At 45.2% G+C, this 20,880-nt stretch overlaps 1 protein-coding gene across 1 annotated transcript in view; it reads left to right on the top strand.

The window, feature by feature from the left end:
* Nucleotides 1-18,956, top strand: part of LOC308344290 (uncharacterized protein) — a gene marked incomplete at its 5' end in the record, with an annotated part of 154,792 nt that extends 135,836 nt beyond the window's left edge. Inside the window, 10 exons of the mRNA XM_080805881.1 lie at nt 1,861-2,010; nt 2,887-2,940; nt 3,829-3,996; nt 7,156-7,308; nt 7,562-7,693; nt 8,336-8,488; nt 9,730-10,122; nt 13,529-13,649; nt 16,942-17,069; nt 18,763-18,956. Of these exons, the coding sequence (XP_080662007.1) occupies nt 1,861-2,010; nt 2,887-2,940; nt 3,829-3,996; nt 7,156-7,308; nt 7,562-7,693; nt 8,336-8,488; nt 9,730-10,122; nt 13,529-13,649; nt 16,942-17,069; nt 18,763-18,873 (1,563 nt within the window). The 3' untranslated portion in view covers nt 18,874-18,956. The remainder of the gene's footprint in view (nt 1-1,860; nt 2,011-2,886; nt 2,941-3,828; nt 3,997-7,155; nt 7,309-7,561; nt 7,694-8,335; nt 8,489-9,729; nt 10,123-13,528; nt 13,650-16,941; nt 17,070-18,762) is intronic.
* Nucleotides 18,957-20,880: the final 1,924 nt, after the last annotated feature.

Here is a 20,880-nt window from a genome sequence, read left to right as displayed (position 1 = left end):
ATTCATTAACTTTTTAAAACCAAATTAAATCATTCTATATGCCCTTTTATTATAGAGTCCTTGTTCTCCCTTGAGGACATGTTATCAACATGTTTCCTTGTCAATGAATGTATCTGTCCACAGAGTTTTTGGTGGCTGTCTAGTATTTCGCTGTACAGACAGGTGAGAAAGATTCAAACTATTTCCCTTAATTGGGCACTCTTGGTCCTTTCCATTTCTCGTTTTGTTGGAAAGGCTTACATCTATTTTTGTGTATCACTTCTATTAACCCCTAAAGATGAAGTTCTGGAAGAGGAATTACTGGGCCAAAGGGCGTGAACATTTTAAAATCTTTTCACAGATACAGCTAGTCTGGACTCCAAAATGCCACCCTGATTTCCCCTGCCATCAGCAGTGGGTGCGAGTCACTCTCCTCACTCCATCCGTCCTGGGTTCTCTCACTGTTTGCCATCTCTGCTAGCTTGTCTCAGTAACTCGCCTTGGCAAAGCCTGGCTGGGCTTTCTCTGGAGGTTGGTGGGGGCACTGAGGTTCACTGACAGGACGGTGTACTGGCCCTCATGGGGACACAGGACCCACCCTAAGCCAGAAACTTCTGTAGCACCCTGCCAGGGAGCCTGAAGCCCTCCTGACCCTACAAGTGTTGCAGATAAAGCTCATGTACGCATGCGGGCTGGGTCGTGGAGCAGGCCCCCTAAGACACCCAGATACACACACACAGACACACTCGCTGATACACACAGGGACACATATAGACACAGAGATGTATACAGACAGTCACAGAGACATCCACAGAGAGACACAGACACACATGTACATGTATTCTAATGGATCCAGACATACAAACATATCCACAAAGGCACAGAGATGCACTCACTGATAGAGACACAGAGACACACACGAGCACTCACCTGGACGTGCAGGCCCCACACAGGTCGATCTGTCCTCTCTTCTACACGTTGGCTCCCATTTCTCTCCAGAGCCGAAATCTAAGCTTGCCTGGGAGGGGCGGACTTTTCCTCGGTTCCTTAATGGCTACCTCTTCAGAAGGGTGCCGGATCTCTTCGAGAAAGAGAAGGAATGGGATGGCTGAGAGAGTAGCAGTAGGTCTCTTCCAGCAGAGCAAGAGGGGGCCCTGACAGAGGCCCATTGTCCCGCCGGCTCCTCTGGCTCTTCTCCAAGCCTGCTGTTCCTCACAGCCAAGGGGACATGCCCCCTCAGATCTCTGATATTCATTCTACACCGCACTTCAGGGACCTGGCGCCCTGGAATTCTCCCTGCAGAGTCTCCAGATCCTGCTCCCTAGAAGGAGAGTGGGCCTTACCGCCAGTGTGCACACCCTGGCCTGAGGGATGGTCCAGGGTGGCTGTGTGGGGGTGTAGCTCGCCAGACTGTCTGTTCACGTGTATGTGAGCGCCCTCCACAGTGTGATGTGGGGCCAGACGTGGGAGGACAAGGTGGTTATACTGTAAACTACAGGTTGGTGACCAGCTCTCTCCAAGTCACCACATTTCAGCACAGAACCCAGAGTAGTCCAAGAATGATAAAGTCAAACCTGGTCTTCCAAGTTACTTTGAAGATCTATTTTTCAAAGCAGGAGAATTAATAGTTTATTAGTTTGATTTATGACCCTTAAATATCTAGGGTACCTTGGTACGTGGCATGCAGGCATCCATTTGTGTTCTTGTTCCTGCCCTGAAAATACTAGGAGAGCAGACCCGAAAGAGAGACTCACAAGGCCAGAACCCATGTTTTTCTGTGGCAGAGAAATGGACCTGGGACTGGGAGCCAAGGCAACGTGGGCCCTGGCTTGTGAGGCCTTCCTGCTGGAGCTGCTGTGAATGATGCCCCTTCCTTTTCAGGTCACGTTCAGGAAAGACCACTTTGAGGGCTGCCTCCTTTCCTTGGGTTGCGATGTGATGGCAAGAGAACGCAGCAACTTCGAGAGCTACTCCATGTGTTACGAGCATGTGTTGGAGCACGCTCGGCAGAAGCTCTTCCAGAAAGAGCAGGTATGTTCTCAGGGAGAGAGGAAGTGTGGTGGGGAAGGTGTGGGGAGGGAGGCCCAGGACTCACTCTGAAGAGGAGACTAGAATGGGAAGAGGGGAGTGTTCTCACACAAGAAGGGCGGTCAACAGTACCTCCCCAAAGTCTCCTCTCACTGGTTCATTTTCCTGGGATCCGGTATTCGCAGCTGCAAGGGTAATGGCCCAGCAACACCAGGCTGTGTGCTTTGGAGGTGTCTAGTGGGGAATATAAAACATTGGTGGCAAAGGAGTTGCCCCCCCTCACCCCTGGGAAAATGCATAGCTGACCTTCTCACCTGAGCAAACACAAAGTACCTTGTGCTCTTCCTGGTCTAACAGAGAAGCCACGATCCTTGAGTAAGCTCTGTCTTCAGGACGCACGTCATGGGTCTCACTGATGAGACTTCCTTAAAATGAGGTCCCACCAGTGGGATTAGTGGGATCCAAAAGTCACTTCTCCTGTCCTAGATTGAACACCGTTTTAAAACGGATTGCATCAGAGGTTCAATGTAATATTACTTTTTACTTAAGAAAAGTGCTAAAGTCTGAAAAAAAATCAAATGAAGCTTTCAAGTATCCAAGGAGTCTTGGCTTCACCCCCAGTTTGGTTTATCTCTATAGCCAAGTCTTTGGCATCAGTGTGGAGACCTGGAAGTGAACGCTATCTCCGGATTTCATGTTAGGCATCCTGAAGTCCAATGGGGCAACAGGGGCCGTAGGGCTCCAGAGGGAGCCCAGGAATCTGAAAATGAAGCTCCATCCACACAAACAGAGGGTGTGTGGAGCATGTTGAGGTAAACTGAGGCATGGCTGGATGAATAAATGTTTGAGTTTGGTTGTGCACTGTTTTCTCCTCTTCAGGAATTAGATATTATCCGAAGAAGTTCAGATCCACCTGAAGACAACGCTGGTCAGGTAGGTCCATTCTCCCCAAAAAGCTTCTCTTTCCCAGCTCGCAAGTCCACATTCTCAGCAGTAGCCAGACAGGGGACTTCCTAGTGTCATTTTCTTGTGCCCCCATCAAGCATGACCTGGAGAAGTCTCATTGATGAAGATACACTGCGTAAACATCTGAGGAGGGTGTTTTCACTTTTTAAAGCAATAAGGGCTTTCTTATTCTTAGTTTTGGGGTGGTTTTTGTTATTTTTTACTGCTTTGATTTTTCTTTTTTGTTGTTATTTTTGGGTTGGGGTTGGGAGCTTCGTTTGTTTTCCTTTGAGGCCAGGTTAAGTGAATTCCAAAGAAAAGGTATTTAGGTTGAGGTGTCAAAGAAGGCCCATTTGGAAATGGAGACAAAGACAGCTGAAGTATTGTATCCAATTAAGAAGTGTTAAGTGTGGGGGTACCTGGGTGGCTCAGTGGGTTAAGCCTCTGCCGTCAGCTCAGGTCATGATCTCAGGGTCCTGGGATCGAGCCCCACATCAGGCTCTCTGCTCAGTGGGGAGCCTGCTTCCTCCTCTCTCTCTTTCTCTCTGCCTGCCGCTCTGCCTACTTGTGATCTCTGTCTGTCAAAAAAATAAATAAAATCTTAAAAAAAAAAAGAAGTGTTAAATGTGTCTCTTCTGGGGTCATTCATTCAACAACCATTCATTGGACACCTATTATGTGTCTGGCACTGTTCCAAGACCCCTAAACCAACCTTAGAGCCTTCCACCCATATTTGTACGACAGGATGTTTGCTTCTTTCATTAGATTCAGAGTAGAAGAACAAATCTGACCTTGATATACGAAGAACTATTCCGTACTAGCAGTCGTTTGGATTGCTTGAGTTCTCTTGCATTCAAACAATATTTCTGCCATTAGGTTGCAGAGCTCAGTCATACTATGATCATGGAAATCACTGCTCTGAGAGCTCGACTCACAGATTTGGAAGAGGAGAATCTGAATCTCAACAAGCAGATCAGAAAAGAAGTCCAGGAAGAATACGAAGCATTAGTCCGAGCTCTGTTTGCAACGTGCTTGCACATAAAAGTAAGTGACATGTGTCGGACATCTGGGCGGCCCCGTGGGAGCCAAGGGTAAGTGACCTCCACAGGTGCCATTCATATAGCGATGGATGACAGAGTGGGCTGTGAGGTAACAAGAGCCTCCAGGGCCCAAGAATTCTCCGGGGCTCAGTGTTCACAGCAGGGAAGGGTCAGCGATGGGTTGTCATTGTTTTGCTACGACAGGCACTGAATTTTAGACAATTTAGATAGTTTCTGTTTTCCTCACTCTGCGGCCGGCTGCCATTGCTGCCATCTGATTGCTTTTTTTAAATTATTATGTTAGTGACCATACAGTATATCATTAATTTTTGGTGTAGTGGTCCATGATTCATTGTTTGCATATGACACCCAGTGCTCCATGCAATCCATGACCTCTTTAACACCCATCACCAGGCTCACCTATCCCCCCAACCCCCCTCCCCTCTAAAACCCTCAGTCTGATTCCCGGAATCCATAGTCTCTCATAGTTCATCTCTCCCTCTGATTCCCCCCATTTCATTTTTCCTTTTCTTCTCCCAATGTCCTCCATGCTATTCCTTATGTTCCACAAATAAGTGAAACCATATAATAATTGTCTTTCTCTGCTTGACTTATTTCACTCAGCGTAATCTCTTCCAGTTCCATCCATGTTGATGCAAATGGTGGGCATTTATCCTTTCTGATGGCTGAGTAATAGTCCATTGTATATATGGACAACATCTTCTTTATCCATTCAGCTACTGAAGGGCTCTTTCCACAGTTTGGCTATTGTGGGCACTGCTGCTATGAACACTGGGGTACATATGGCCCTTCTTTTCACTACATCTGTATCTTTGGGGTAAATACCCAGCAGTGCAATTGCTGGGTCATAGGGTAGCTCTACTTTTAATTTTTTGAGGAACCTCCACACTGTTTTCCAAAGTGGCTGCACCAACTTGCATTCCCACCAACAGTGTAAGAGGGTTCCCCTTTCTCCACATCCTCTCCAACACTTTTTGTTTACTGTCTTGTTGATTTTGGCCATTCTAACTGGTGTAAGGTGGTATCTCAATGTGGTTTTGATTTGAATCTCCCTGATGGCTAATGTGATGAACATTTTTTTCATTTTTCTGTTAGCCATTTGTATGTCTTCTTTGGAGAAGTGTCTGTTCATGTCCTTTGCCCCTTTTTCTCACTTGAGTATTTGTTTTTTTGGGAGTTGAGTTTGAGGAGTTCTTTATAGATCTTGAATACCAGCCCTTTGTCTGTACTGTCATTTGCAGATGTCTTCTCCCATTCCATGGGTTGCCTGTTTGTTTCAATGACTGTTTCCTTTTCTGTATAGAGGCTTTTGATCTTGGTGAAGTTCATTTTTGCTGTCGTTTCCCTTGTGTTTGGAGATGTGTCTTGAAAGAAGTTGCTGGGGCCAATGTTGAAGAGGTTACTGCCTATGTTCTCCTCTAGGATTTTCACGGGTTCCTGTCTCACATTGAGGTCTTTCACTCATTTAGAGTTTTATTTGTGTGTGGTGTAAGAGAATGGTCAGGTTTCATTCTTCTGTATATAGCTGATTGCTGTTAAGGGAGGGCGGGGGACATCTTCTCCCAAACCCCAACAGTTGATATCACTGTTTAGTCTATTGAGTGCAACCCTCCAAACAGAAAAGTGCAGTGCCCTGAGCCAGGCCAGACCCCAGTGTCAGTAGCAACAGGTACCTCCTGAAGGCTCACTGGGCAGATTCAGAATTTGAATTCACTTTCAGAGGGGTTTTCAACGTAAAAATGCTGACCATCCACATCCAGTGTCTCTCACATCCAGTGTCTGGGAGCTGCTGGCCTGTCAATGAAGGTCGTCCATCCAGATGAGGAGCGATGGGGTGCCCTTGTGCCTACAACATGGAGTAGGGGGAGGGGGAAGCCTGTCACTTTCTTATGATGCCTGAGCAGCTGTAAGACAGAGGCCCCTTGCCTAAAATGGGCCATCACAGGGCCTGGTCCACCTGCCCCACAAATGTGAATTTCAGTACAAACCTGCACCTTCTCCTGCTATTGGATGTTTCCCAGAGCCAGCCCCCAATGTGTCCTTACTTCATTGTCTCTCCTGGAACATTCCAGCTGGTCCCTGAAGTTGTTCCATTGAGAGGAGCTTCCACCAGTGCTCTGCATTGGTGGGTATCAGAAAGGATCGGAGATTCCTTCCTACTTATGAAGGATCCACAAAATACCAGTGCTTACAAATATTATAGGGTCAAAACCAAAATGCACTGGGCCTGGTACTGCAGGAGAGGGATGAACAGACAGTGAAGTCTGGAATTTGCTAAGTCATCTTTCAGGTATGAAATTATTGAAAATGTTCTTAAGTTTTTTTAATTTATGCCAGATTCCTAGATGGAAAATGGATTTTCTACTTCTCCCAGACTAAACTAGTTCCACATGCCCACTACCCTCTGCCAAATCAGAGAGCCCCTGTTCTACCCCAGGGTCCCAAGTGGGTGGTGAAGCTTTGGCTGTGTGACCAGCAGCCAGACATCCTGCCATGACTGCCCAGCTGGGCAGTATCCTCCTGCTTTCCTCTCCAGGGAAGTGGTTCAGGGATGAGAGGACACCCAACTTTCTCCCCTCACCCAAAGATGCAGGGTCTGTAGTTGTACTTAGTGATGATCAAGCTGTTCCACCACAAGTCATTATCTATAAGCCATTCAGAACAGGCCGTTTCATAATGAGATTTCTGCTGGAACCTAAATGGGAGGGTAGCCAGCCTGATTCCTTCCTCTACTTTATCTATTTTTAATGTAGTTCCTCATTAGTGGCTCATCTATAGTGTTTTATCTGGTCAGATTCTGCTGAGTCAACCTGATAGCAAAAATCCCTAGGTTCAAATTCTCAAGCAACCTTTTGGGAGAGGAGGGGTGATTCAGTTTTCTACCTGTGACCTTCCACTTTTCTATCCCACTCAACTTACCTCAGCACTGACAACTTGGACTCTTAAGGTGTGTAGGGTCCACGATCCCTGTGGATGGTAGACAATGCTAACGGGGCTGCTCGTGAGACTTCCAGATAATTCCTGGCAGAATAATTGAGTGGATGGTTTTTTTCATGTGGAATCATTTCTGAAAGTTGGGTTTTAGAAGGCAAGACGACTCTTCCTGCCCTGCTCTTCCTGAACTTGAGTCTGCAATTTGCAGGAAAAACTGGATGAGAATCAGATTAATTTGATCCAGAAAGTGTGTGAGCTCATCGGCGAAGTAAGAACAGAAGGGATTGACCATTTGAAGGGCCTAAAGGAGAAATGGGGCTCTGCCAGACCCGATGAAGGAATGAAAGAAAACCCAGCCAAAGTACGTGATTTCATTTAGCAACGGGATCCCGGCACTGCATCCCAGCATCTGACCCCAGGCTCACTCTGTATACATTCCAGTCTGTTCCCCCTGAGAAAGCATTGCATCAGGCATTTAAAAGGGGGCGCTGGGGGCTCCCTGCACCATTGTGTCATCCTCTGGAAGGCAGGGCGCTGATGTTAGGATTCATGCCCTTCCCTCCGGCGAAGAGTGCTGAAGGCAGCCTTTTCTGAAAGTGTGCTTCTCTCAGCAGGAGCAGCTGCAGGCTCTGGAGCAGGACAGCAGCAGGCTGGCTGCGCTGGTGTGCAAATTGAGGAGCCTGGGCCACTGGAGGCTGGCGGTGCAGCAGGCTCGCTTCCAGCGCCAGGTGAACAGGGCGGAGAAGGTGAGCGCGAGCGGAGGGAGGCCCCGCCCAGGAGGGCGTGGCCAGGTGGGTGGTGCCCGACTTCCTGGGCGGTAGGAGCTGCTGGGGGTACTGGTGTCGGTTGACAAGACCAACCCTCTTAAAGGATTTGGGGGTTGGGGAGTTTTCTTGGGAGGTGGCAATGTGTCAGAACTTGAGAGAAACAGGAAAGAGCCCGAAGCAAATGGCAAAGAAGCAAACGGGAGAAGAGATGAGAGAGAATTTAGCAGGAGGGAAGGGCAGGGGTGGAGGGGGCGGCTTTACCGAGGGCTTGAGACAGCCTCGACAAAATCCACTGCAGATCTTTGAGTCTCAAACACGATTATCTGAGGAAAATGAAGTAAACAAAATAAACAGAAAATCAACCTCAAGACAAATTGAAACCAAAGCACAGAATACTAGTAGTTTGTATATTTTCACTTAGTATTTCAGCAAGTCTTAAGTTACTCTGATCTGGCACAACTGTCCTTAAGTGAAGACACACAGGAAGTGACTGGTGGGAGCTCCTTGCTACCGGAAGCTTTAAAAACCATGGATAACCGAAATGGTCTAGAGATGCTTATGAAACTAAAACTATGGAAAGGAAACTTATTTCCTATCTCACTGGGTTTGGGACGTCCACAGGAAGCTCTGCAAAGTAAAAAGGAGTGCTTGAGCGTCCAGCTAATGGCAGACCAAGAAGTGGTTTTACTTCGTCAACAGTTACGGGCTCTAAGGCAGGCCTTGGCCAGGGCTCAGGCCGACAACGCCAGGATGCTCCGGCAGCACGATAACCAGGTATCTGAGCCCCAGGAGCCCTCTCCCTCCCTCTCTCTGAACTTGCTCTGCAAAGCCTCATGTGGAGTGGAAACAGCACCCTAGGCTGCCTGGAACTGTGAGCCCGGTTCAAGCACAGGGCAGGGCCAGAGAACCACCACCCAGACCTCAGCTTCCCTTCTCCCTCCTCTCTAGCCCAGCAACCAAGGAGAGTGGCCAAAAGGCTTTTTGTTTTTGTTCATACTTGGCTAAGGCAGGCAAGTACTACCCACACAAAAGGTCATTCATCAGTGTGTCGTGTGCGCATGTGTGTTTCTCTGAGGATCTTACTACCCAGACGGCATCTTGGGGTGTAGGTCTCTGCCCTTGACACAGACCTTCCAAAGCACACTTTCCATCGGCAGCAACCTTGTGCACGCAGAGTGTGGCCCAGCCATGAGCACTGTTCCCCAAACTAAGAGTCTTGGGTCTTTTCCGGATGACCCAAACTAAGTCTTCATTCCAGAAGTTGCTGCTCAGTAGGGGCTGGCCCCAAAATAAAGGTGTTTCCAAGTTTAAGCTCTTGATAGCTCTACCAACTCTCCAAGCATGAAGGAAGCAGAAAGACCCTAGGTTTAGAGAGGAGCTCAGTTTAAAGAAGAGCCTGGGAAAGCTGGGCATGTTTAAAACATAGCATATAATTTGTTCCTTCCGGACCCTATATCCTCCATTATCATGCACCAGGTGAATGATGGTGTATAATTATGTAAACTGTGGCATCGCCGTACAAATACTATTAGTATTAGTGTTATAACTGAGTTTGACCTTCTGGTGCCTATGGTCCTACTGATAAAAAAAATTTCAGAACAGGACCAAATTATTACTACTCTTTCCCCTCTTAACCATCTGGAACCTGGCTTCCCCAAAGCTATTTTGGAAGTCAAACCAGAGGCGGGATTACAACCTCCCTCGTCCACTCATTGCAGCGTTAGGTCACACCCTCTCCCGGGGCTAACCCTTCCCTGCTATTTCGTGATGAGTGCTCAGAGACACTGCCCGTGTAGCTCGTGGTAGATACAACTATGTGATTAATAGGCTAAGTAATGTACATATCATCATCGCATTTGAGCACTGAAAGTCGGAACTGTTTGACTGGTATTGCTGTACAGTGGCATTACCACTTGGCTGGCTTTTCTGGTTTGTTCCTTTTGTTGTCTCCCTGACTATTGCCTCAGGGCTTACAGTAAATGCCAAGCCGGCCTAGATGCTGGTAGTCTTGTCAGCTAGTAGCCCAGAACCAAACGGCCCGGCTCCATGACCCTGAGCCCAGGAGCTCGCCACAGCTTCTTGCCCTTGGGCCCTACTGGAGGGGATGGTTATCCCGTGGGGCAACTTCTCCTTCAGGGCCTTTTGCTGAGAGGAAAGACTGCACCTTCTTCAATTTCTTTGCCCTTTTCCTGCCACAGGCTCAACTGCTGAGAGAGCTGCAACACAAGCTGACCCAGGAGGCTCGCCACCGGCAACAGATGGATCTGATGAAATCCTCCAGCATGGAGAAGCTCCTGGAAGACGTGGAGAAAAAGGAACAGCACCTGCAGCTCCTGACAGAAGCGGCTGAGAGGGCTTCCAGGCTGGGCCAGCTTCAGCAGAAGAGAAGTCAGAGAGAACTCCAACAGGTAACTCCAGAGAGAGGGAGCAGCCTCTCGGAAGCCAATCGGGATGCACCAGCCAGAGCTGGGGTCTTCTTCTGGAATTTTCCATGCCTCTGGTGTCCCCCACCTTTGTCATTTCTAGGCCCACCAGGATAATGGGAATTATCCTGCCCACGCTGAGGTGATGCTCAGGTTTCTAATGGTGAGAGGATGATGGCTTCACTGCCCCGAGGCCCAGAATCTTGGTGCCTTTATAACCCACGTGACAAACATGTTTCCACTTGACTATAATTTTTGAACTAGGGATCCTTTAGAAAATTCCAATGGTAATCTGGAAAAGCAACAAGTATTATGGAAGCTATTAGAAGAGGATTTTATTCAAGGTGTTTCTGGAACTTCAGAGACAAAAAGGAAAGGCAAATGTGATTTCCAGACACAATCTATTTTTGTTAAATGGAGCCCTACAGTAAAAAAAAAAAAAAAAAAAAAAGGAAGAAACAGCAGACGTAGACATGGATTAATGCAAGTTCTAACAAAGGAGACCACAGAATGTAATCCAATACAAAACGCAAAAGAAGTAGCACCTTCCAGAACAGGTATGTCTTATACATTCACTGAAGGAATAAATCACTTAATTCACCAGAGATATTAGGAAACCGAAGTTGGAAAGTTAAATTAAATTATTGGCCAAGTGTTTCAAGTGCTTAAGGAGGAGATCAATGAGAAGTCTACAAAAATAAATGACAATAATAATAATTTAAAAAAAAGGACCAAAATTAAATTGAGGCAATGCTAGAAAAAATATTTGTGGAGGAATGGAGAGAAAAATGGGTAGCTTTAGAATAAAAGAAAATTAGAATTTCACATTTATTTTGTGAAAACTAAACTGTGACTTGAATCCTTAAGAAAAATTTGGTGTCACATATTTGTCCTTCAAATTATGCCTTTCTAAAAACCACCCAATAATAAGGCATTAGGGGCCCCTGGGTGACTCAATCAGTTATATGTCCTACTGGATCTCAGTTCTGGTCTTGATCTCAGGGTCATGAGTTTGAGCCCTGTGCCTAGTTAAAAATAGATAAGGTGTTAGTTTCTCAAAGTCCTCTCTAGTTAACAACTAATTTTTGTCTAATGGTAGAGATTCTAAAAGTAGTCAAAACAAATATTTTGAGCCTTCTCTCAACAAATACATCTTTTTAGTATATGCATGTAAAAATCTAAATTACTCCCCTACCTCTGTTGGCAGCTCCTGTGCCCCAGGCTTACTGTCCTGCTCGCCACCAACTAGCAATCCATCCTCAGCCAGCAAGAGCCCCTATGACCCACAGTGACTTCATTAATCCTTCTCCAACCTCCAATTCCAAGGGCAGATTTTGATCATCTGACCTTGGAGAGCATGATTGTCCTTGCCTACCTCCTGCTCCAGGAGAGACCATTTAGAGGGGAGGCCCTAGAGTCAGATTTCCTGATTCACGCTCTGGGGCCCTCTACTGCATGACCTTGGGCTAGATCTCCACTGCATGACCTTGGGCTAGGTTGTGGTCTCTCTGTGCTTCAGTCTTCTCATTGGTACAGTGGAGAACAATATACTCATTTCATGGGATTTTTAGGAGGATGAATCAGGTAGTTCCAATGAAGCACTTAGAATTGAAACTGACACACAGCTCTTGATAAATATTGGCTGTATGTCTTTTTACTGGGAATCTGAATGAAGGTGGACAATTTTGGAAACAGATTGACCTGGATTCAGATCCTGCCTCTGCCGCTAACAGCTTGTGCATCTTGGGCAAATCACTGTACCTACCTCTGTGAAGTGGGGTGGGGTTTCTTTAAGGTCCTAACACAACACAAGGTCCTTCTTAAGTATGTTTCTTTCCTTTGCTAATATTTTTCAAGTTGACTTAGCCCCAGCCTGGCTTAGGGAGTCTTGATATGTTTTTCCTGGTTCCTACCCATGAGGGCTAAGGAGCCTACACCAATCCTTATAGTACCTACATGGACCTTGGGGCAAATTCGTATTAGGAAGTGTTCCTAACTCTGGGGATCTGATCTTTTCCTGAAAGTTATATTACACTTGAGAGTATCTGCACACACACAAGAAACTGCTCCTTAACATTTGTAAGATGAGCCTGTGGTCACAGCTTCAAGAGTTCACAGGCCTTCTCATTGGGTCCATGCAGACAAGAGTAGGATTTAAAACATATGCAGCTGGAGTTTTGAGAGTAGCACGTGGATTGGTTTGCTAGGGCTGTTGTAACAAATAACCACGAACTAGATGGCTTAATACAAGTGAAATGTATGCTCTCAGAGTTCAGGAGGCCAGAAGCCTGAAATCAAGATGTGGGCTCCTCCTGAGGGCTCTGAGAAAGAGTCTGTTCTCTGCCTCTCTCCTAGGTTGTTGTGGCTGCCTGTAGTCCTTGACATTCCTTTGGCTTGTAACTACATCGCTCCCATCTCTGCCTTCCTCATCCGATCGCCCTCTCCATATGTGTCCCTCTGTGTGTCTGAGCCCTTTCCTCTTCTTAGGAAGGCATCAGTCATTGTATGTAAGGCCCACTCTTAATCCAGTATGGCTTCCTCATGATTTAATTACATCTGCAAAGACTATTTCCAAGTAAGGTCACCTTTTGAGGTTCTAGGTAAACATGAATTTTTCGGGGGGCCAGGGGGACACTATTCAATCCATTATATGATTATTGCTTTTTTATACTTTATAATTTTTAATATAATTATAATTATATTACTTTTTATACTCTTAGATAATTTTTACAATTAAATTGCTTTTTATAACCTATATGAAATTATATTTATATAAATAAAAATAAGTTAAAAAAATACCCGTGATCTCTGCAGACGAGGCACTTTGGACCCAGCCGCTCTCTGGCTGGGGGACTAGGGCTCAGCTGTGCGAGCAGAGGGCCACATGAGTAAATATGAAGGTCATCTCTTGTTAGGGACCTCATATAAGGCGTGGGAGATGGTGCTCAGGGCATCCCTGCCAATGATGAGTTGAGCCAAACAGAGATCTGGGAGAGAGATTGGGTCTTTCCTCTGCTTGAAACTGTCCAGGGGCTCCCTCCCATCCCTGTGGTAGTTTCGTGGCCTTGACCCACAAGGTCCTCTATGAACTGGACCCTTCCATTTCCTCTCCTCCCCTCCACTCTGGTGAAATAAACATAAAAGATAAAAATGTCGTGTGTGAACTCCTGGCTATGATAAGGCAATTAAGGTTCTAAGGGCTGCCTCTGCTCTTCTTTGGTTGAGTTCTTGGCCTTCTTGGCGCTTTCTCAGAAGGCTGAGTTCAGCCTGACCAGGACTGCATGAGGACTTGTATTTCTGGGGCAACCTGGACCCACACTGTCCAAGGAACCCCAGGAACTAAAGTAGGCACCAGAAAGCATCTCTGCTTCCTAAGCACTTTTCCCCTCAGATGAGAAGCCGGCTTGCCCAGGAGCGGAGTGTGAAGCTGGATGCTTTCCAGCGCGTACAAGAGCTACAAAGTCAGCTTAGTGACGCTGAGCGATCGTCTGTCCGGATGAGCTCACCAGGCGGTAAGCAGGTCCCGTGCTCTGGCTAGCACAAACTCCCAGGGTCTGGGGTCTGAACTGAGGAGGATCTCAGGGACTAGCTGTAACAACCCGGTGGTTACTGATTGGGGGCTCCGTGATGGCTGTTGAATGAATGAATGATACATGAATGAATGAAACTTAATTCTGATTTGCAGCCATAACTTTCTACTTTTGTTTACCTTAGAGTATCTACATCCTAAAATGTTTTCGTCATAAAAACTGGCCTCAGAAGCTTGTAATACACCACTTAAAGAACACTGGGCACTTCACTGTCTTAATGCTTTGGAACATCAATGACCACATTTCTCAGATGTTATTTAGAAAGTATATTATGATTCTTGGGTGCTGGAGGCTTGAAGAGCCCTGTGGAAGTGGCAATCAACCCCGCCCTCTGGGCAGTGTAGCTAGAAGCATGGAATAGAGGCTAAACCCAGGATGTCTCTAAACTAGCTTCCTGCCCTGTAAGTGGAGGACAAAATAAATTCTAAGTTCTTCTATCAAAAGTGTCATCAAATAACAATAACCACAACTGACTTATTGTTAAGATTAGCCAAGTCTCTGCTTTTCTGTTCTGGTGGAGCCTGGTGGTTGGGTGTGTGCACTTTGGTTCAAATCCTGGCTCAGTTACTGCTCACTATGTGACCTCAGGTTAGCCTGTCTGTAAAATGGGAATATCCCCTCAAAAGGGTATTCTGAGGATTAAATGAAATAAAGCACATCTGCCACGTAGTACAGAAGCACTAACTAACTGTACAAATGTTGGTTCCTGTACTTTCATACGTGTGTGTCCTTTATATTTGCTTTTGGCTATTTACTAGGTGAATATATAAGAAAACAGAGCCTTTCAGAAACAGAAAGATTGGCATCAAAGATCAAGCAGACAAAGATGGAGTGACTCTGGGTTTACTAAGAGCAGGGCTGGTGGGGCACCTGGGTGACTCGGTTAAGTGTCCATTTCTGATTTGGGCTCAGGTCATGATCACAGGGTCCTGGGATCAAGCCCCATGTCAGGCTCCATGCTTAGCATGGAGTCTGCTTGACAGTCTCTCTCTCTCTCCCTCTCCCTCTGCTCCTCCTTCCACTCACACTCTCTCTGTCTCTCTCTCTCTCTCAAATAAATAAATAAAATCTTAAAAAAAAAAAAAAAAGACCAAGGCTGGGCTCAGCTATAAAGCCCAGGGCCCTCCTTCCTGCCTCTATGCCTGCTGCCTGGGACCTGAGAGCAGGTCTGATTTTCCTCACCTCAGTTGTCCTGTCCAAAGAGAAAGAACATACAAATAACCAAGGCCCTATTTTGACACTGACCCTGAGCAGTTCTGTACCTTGCACTCTCCTTCTCCACATTCCCTAGGATTTTTCTGTTTCTCCCTTGCCCCTCTGCCTCCATTCAACCATCTTCTTCTTCTTCTTCTTTTTTTGATAAGTAAGCTCTGCACCCACGGTGGGGCTTGAACTCACCACCCTGAGATCAAGAGTCACACACTCTCCCAGCTAAGCCAGCCAGGTATCCCAACCAAGCATCTTTTAAATCTCTTTCTGGGTTAAAGTGTCCTTTCAAACTGCCATCCATGTCTACCAACAGCTGCACATTTAGGAAGGAGAAGCAGAGTGAGGCACAAGACAGGTAGGGGGTGGGCAGAACCCTAATTCCCAGAACTGGGGATGTGGCAGGAGTGAAAGAAAAGCCTCTTTCCCTGGAAGCAGATGTAAAAGTTATTCCTAAACCTCAGCCCCCATCTGTCCCCTCTTAGTGACAGGACAGGCTTTGTGGAGGGCTCCCTACATGTAGATTCATCGGGGGAGGAGGGACTGGGTCATACCTGTTTATTTATTACCCATTATTACCCTGTCTATTTATACCCAGTCTCCAAGGGGACAGCCAGGCACCTCCTGTACTATTAGTGCCAAAAGTCAGCCATTCCCACTCCCTTCCCAGCTGTTGTCCAGTTGAAAGCTGGAGGTGACCAAGGTCTCTCCTTCCCGTAGCTGTGGTAGCAGCAGCCACCTTGCTCCCCACATCAGAGGCATCGGAGGCAAAGGCAGAGTTGAGGGGCCGGCTCTCTCTACTTGGCATTAGCATGGATTCCCCTTAGGATCTTGCAACTCCTGAGAAACTATAATATATTCTAGTGTAGCTGTTCTTAAAATACTTAAGGGGGAAAAAATGAAATCACTTGGCTGACGAAACTGTGAAACATTCAGAGGCAGACTGCCTTATGTTCTCCTGATCCAGGTTTGATGTTTTTCATGAGCACTGATTTCTCTCTCGCCGTTGCTGGGCTCTGAGAATGCTGGGAGCAGAGAGGAAGTGGAGCCTCTTGCGAAGCAAGATGGCAGCCACCGCTGTCGCTTCCTCTCTGTTCCAGCTCGAGGGGCAGGAGTCAGTGTGGCGATGGACAGTTGAGAAGAATCAGCCTCAGACTGGGTTGACTCGGGTCACATGTCCGGGTTTGAGCCGATCACTAAAGCCAGAGACTAAGGTTCTCCGTGGTCTTAGGAGCAGCTCACACGTCCCTCCCCTGCAGCTGAGAATGGGGTCAGCTCACTCTCTCCTTTTCCCAGAAACTATTTTAAATCTTCCTGGCTTCTTCACACCTTCCAACACTGTACTCCTCCCCAGCCAACACATCACCTCCAGTTTCACAGAGCAGTTAAAAGCCATCCAAGGGGAAAGCCCCTCTGTATCTTGAGTCCAGCCCACCTACATTAGTGTTCAGCTGCTTCTCGGTCCCTCCTGATAAAATGGAAAAGCTGCCCCTCCCGGGGGGCCAATCCCAATGCATGGGATCCCATTTAGTTCTACTTTTTCAGGGGCCTTGTTCTAATCTTTATCTGCTTTCTCTCTACATACTCTTATTTCCCACCCATCTACCTTTCTAATTTTGTGGTTGACCATTGTTTATTGACCATATATGTGCCAGGATCATAAAATCCACCACAAAATAAAATGAATATCTATCAAATTGCTTGGGCCAGAAATCTGGGAGCTATTCCTTGTCACCCTGCAAATCCAGTGAATTACCTAATCTGATTAATTTTAATATCCCTAAGTCTGTCCACTTCTACCCATCATAGTCCAAGTCACCCATCATATCCTTCTCTTTCACTTGGTCATGTGACCCTCAGGCAAATAAATTCCATCTGGGTTTTGTCATCTTCACTCAAAACTGATGAAGCGGATTAGATGTTCATTTTATGCTCAAAATTTTATGGATTAAATCTAGGCCTATCCACTGCAACCAGAGATATAATTTAACATTTTTTAACATTCTAGGCCTTCTACCTCGGGCTCAGTATTCCCTACGTTCTGCTCCCACATCATTCAGACACTCCCAGCAACACCTTTTAAGGACTAATCTTATGAGCAGTAAAATAACAAGAAGGATTCAAAGGCCAGACACCGTAAGTAATGATAAATTTGATTATATACATGAAACAATGAAAAATGTAAATATGAAATTATGGTTTTAGGTTCATTTCAAAAGTACATTAAAAATATCAGGCTCTTCTCTAGATACTCGGATCTAAATAATACAATTCTGGATTTCTCACAGAGGGAATTTGTTCATGAATTGTTTCTGAATCGATAACCGGGAAGAAGGATGGTGCAGGGTTTCCCACTCTGCCTCCCTGCTGATGCTACTCCTCAGTAATAGAATTCTGATATCAAAACAGTTCATCCCAAAAGCGCTTACTCAATTACAATGAAATAAATGGATGTGGAAGTCAGTATCAACACCTTGCTGTGTTCCATCTCTGAATCTCTTCTCCTTCCATCATCTGCAGTAATTAACTAGTAGCATGAGATCTCTTATCTGAGTTCCCCGGCAGAGCAGAAAGTTTCAGAAGTCATTTTAAAAACATGTGAGAAATCTATCCTCCAAAGAAATTCTTGGAACACAGATTAGGTCAAGGTACAGAACATATATGTAGTTTTTTTTAAATATTTCCATGTTTGGTTTATGTAAAACGTTTACCCTCTTCCACTGCCTTCTCTGCACTACTTTGCTAAGTATTATACTCTTTGCCTCATTGTTTTTTAGAATCCCCTCCAGAAGTTTACATGTCAACCCATTTAAGAATTCCTGCCTCTTGCTTTGAGGAAAATTAAAAGGAAAAGATTTAGTCATATTGTAGGGTGTAATTCTGCAGATGATGATCTAGTTATTGTATCAAAAATTTCAAAAAAAAAAAAATTTCCAGCAGTGTTTCCGAACATGCAGTTAAGGAGCCATACACAGAAAGGGAAGAAACAGATCAGGAATATCCATTTGAGGTCCTTGACCAAGTAGGACCACATTACCAATACCCGCCATTTGCTTGACCTAACAATCTCTGTGCAGTCATCTTTCACTAAAAAGTGAAATTCTAGTATATTTCTGTTTCTGCAAAAACCTTTTCCAAAAAGAAGCAATATTCAGTTGGCATTTATGGGACCACAAGGGCTTTTAAGATTCACTCCATCCCCATTTCACTCCCAAAAGCGAATGTTGCTCTTATAGGGGTAGTTGGTGATTACAGCTCATGGTTGAGAAGGCTGCTTAAGTAACTAAATGCATTAGAGGAGAGCCACTGTATCACAAGATTTAAAAGGGTGATGGTCTAAACAAACCCTAATAAATAAGGGAATGTTTTGTAGCCCATTAACTTGTGTACACTATAAAAACCCCAAGCAAAAAGCCTAAGGTCCAGGAAAGGCACAAAAGAATTGGAGCCTCTTTGGATCTATCTAAGTTCTGAATTCTTAAGAAAGGTCTATAAGACAAATCAGATAAATACAGATTGAGGAGGAATTTACAGATGTGGGGATGTAAGACCACCAAGACTTTCTAAAAAACAAAACACTGCACTAACACAAATGATAAACTATTAAGGAATTTTTAGATGACTCCATATGTGGGATATCTTTTTTCCTTAGATGAAAATGGCTTTTTGTTGATAGAGTTAATTCGTAACCAGTTCCCTTCATGACAAGTGGCAGGTACAAGAAGGTGCCCTAAATGGCCTGCCCCAGACTGGACGAATGATCTTGGTCTCATGAGAAACAGTGACTTTTAATGATATCTCCAATATCTGTTTAATCCTTATATTACAGGTACCTATTAAACACGAAAGAAGGACTGACAACGTCTTTCTACCCAATGTGGCAGAAAATGTTCAATGTTCAGCTTTTCAAGTTCACACAGCTCCATCCATAATCCCGTAAAGACCTGACTGGTAATCATATATCCTTTTCCACAGCTTATTTCCTTGAGCATTTGAATGAATAAAAATGATTCTAACCTCCATGAAACCTTGATCTGATTTTTATTATCAGTACTATGAAGACAGTGTGGAGGGACTGAGTTGATTATATCCGGAATGTCCCAGGTGAAAGAGGGCTCGGCCCTAGGTTTTAGGAACTAAGAGTCGATTTGCACTTCTACAACCTGGGCCTCACCTTTGGCCAACCAACAGCCTCTCATTGTGGGTTCCAGATTACTGATGAGGTGTGTGAATCAGGAGAGAGGGCATTGCTGCTATGCAGTGATTTTTAGTAAGTGAAAAACAAGAACAGATTAATCTCAATACACTTCAGAGCACTCATTTCTATTTGTTTCACTTAACTATTTGTTTTTTTCATTTCTATTTTTTCATTTCAATTTGTTTAACTTCACTTCACTTCATCCTCTCTTAACTAGTTTTTTATTCTGCCTACAATACTGAGACCCTCTTCAGAGTTTTGCAAAGTCCTAACGTAAGCCTTTTTGCTCAGACAAGAAAATGTAGGCTGAGTAAAGGAATACATGGGTAGATGAATGGAACAGAACAGACCAGAGAAACATTTACATACATACATTTATATATGATATTTGTTTAACTTTTCAAATTAAGGGTAAGGTTGAGTCTATTTGAAGTAGAATAAATTATCACCTTACACTACACACAATGAATTCCGAATGGATTCAAGATCTATATGCGCACGCGCACACACACACACACACACACACACACACCCTTGCACACAGACACACACACAAACTTATTTCTTCAGTAGAACATGAGAAACAAAAGTCAAGAGGAAGATTGATGACTTTGATGTCAAAGCTACAAATTCAACATGACAATATGGTACCAGTTATCAATTTATGCCTCTCGGCTCTAAATTCTTCCTTGTCTGCTATAATGTAATTAATATGGACCCTGTAAATCTTTCTTCTTTGCCCACTGCAAGATTTTAAGCTTTGTCAGGAGAGGGTACTGGAGGGACCCTGACGAAGGAGGTTCTGGGGTGCTTCTCTCGGCAGGTTCCTGCCACGTTGACACGCTTCTGTGTGAGAATGCGCAGGGGAGCACGCAGCTTCCTGGTGGAGGGCCACTGGCATGGCGCCTTCCGTGAAGGGCTTTCTCCTCCCGCTTCTCCTTTCCTGAGGGCTACTTCCCAGCCTCAGTGAACTGCTCTGCCATCCAGTGAGCCTTTGAGTTTATGTCAGCTCTGGAGGGTCGCGGCTGCTGACTATATCTATCCCTGTTTTCTTCAGAGCTCTCTTTATTGCTTCCCAGCCAGTCCTCCCATTACATCAACCCCTTGTTATAGTTAATAATCCTTTCTATTAAACTTTCTCACAGTTGGATTGCTGTGGGGGTTCTATCTTTTAATTGACCCATGAGTAATACAGAACTGATACAGTTCAATAATACAGAACTGATACCAGTAGTGGAGTGGTCTTAGGGGACAGACTCATAAGGATGGGATTTGGGGATTTGCTTGGTTGCACCCTTGGGCATGGACACAGTGCTGAGCTCCTTGACAATAAGAAATGGAAGACTAGTAATCCTTTGCATGCAGTGGCATGACAATTAACCAAGTTACTACCGGTGGTTGACTGTGATGAAGTACGTACTTGAAGCATGTGCTTCAGGAGCTTAAATTGTTACCGCACTGACTCTCATGGCAATAATCATGACCGTAAATACTGGGGTGTGGGATGGACTTTCTTGGATACACTTTAGCACTTACAGAAGAAAATGACAAGCTCTGGTCCTTTAATTCTCAGCTCAGATCATGGTCTGAAAACCAGAGACCTTCCATAGCAGCCTTCAAGAAAATCTCTTATTTCTTGTAGTCATAGGGGTAATACTGCTAAAAAAAAATCAAGCACAATTTTTAATTGTACAGAATGCTAATGACAATGACAGTTGAAATCACAATCTTGTCATTTCTCATTGCTGT

The sequence above is a fragment of the Martes martes genome, assembly GCF_963455335.1.
Source record: "Martes martes genome assembly, chromosome: 6".
NCBI lineage: Eukaryota > Metazoa > Chordata > Mammalia > Carnivora > Mustelidae > Martes > Martes martes.
This window is presented reverse-complemented; position numbering and strand designations above follow the sequence as displayed.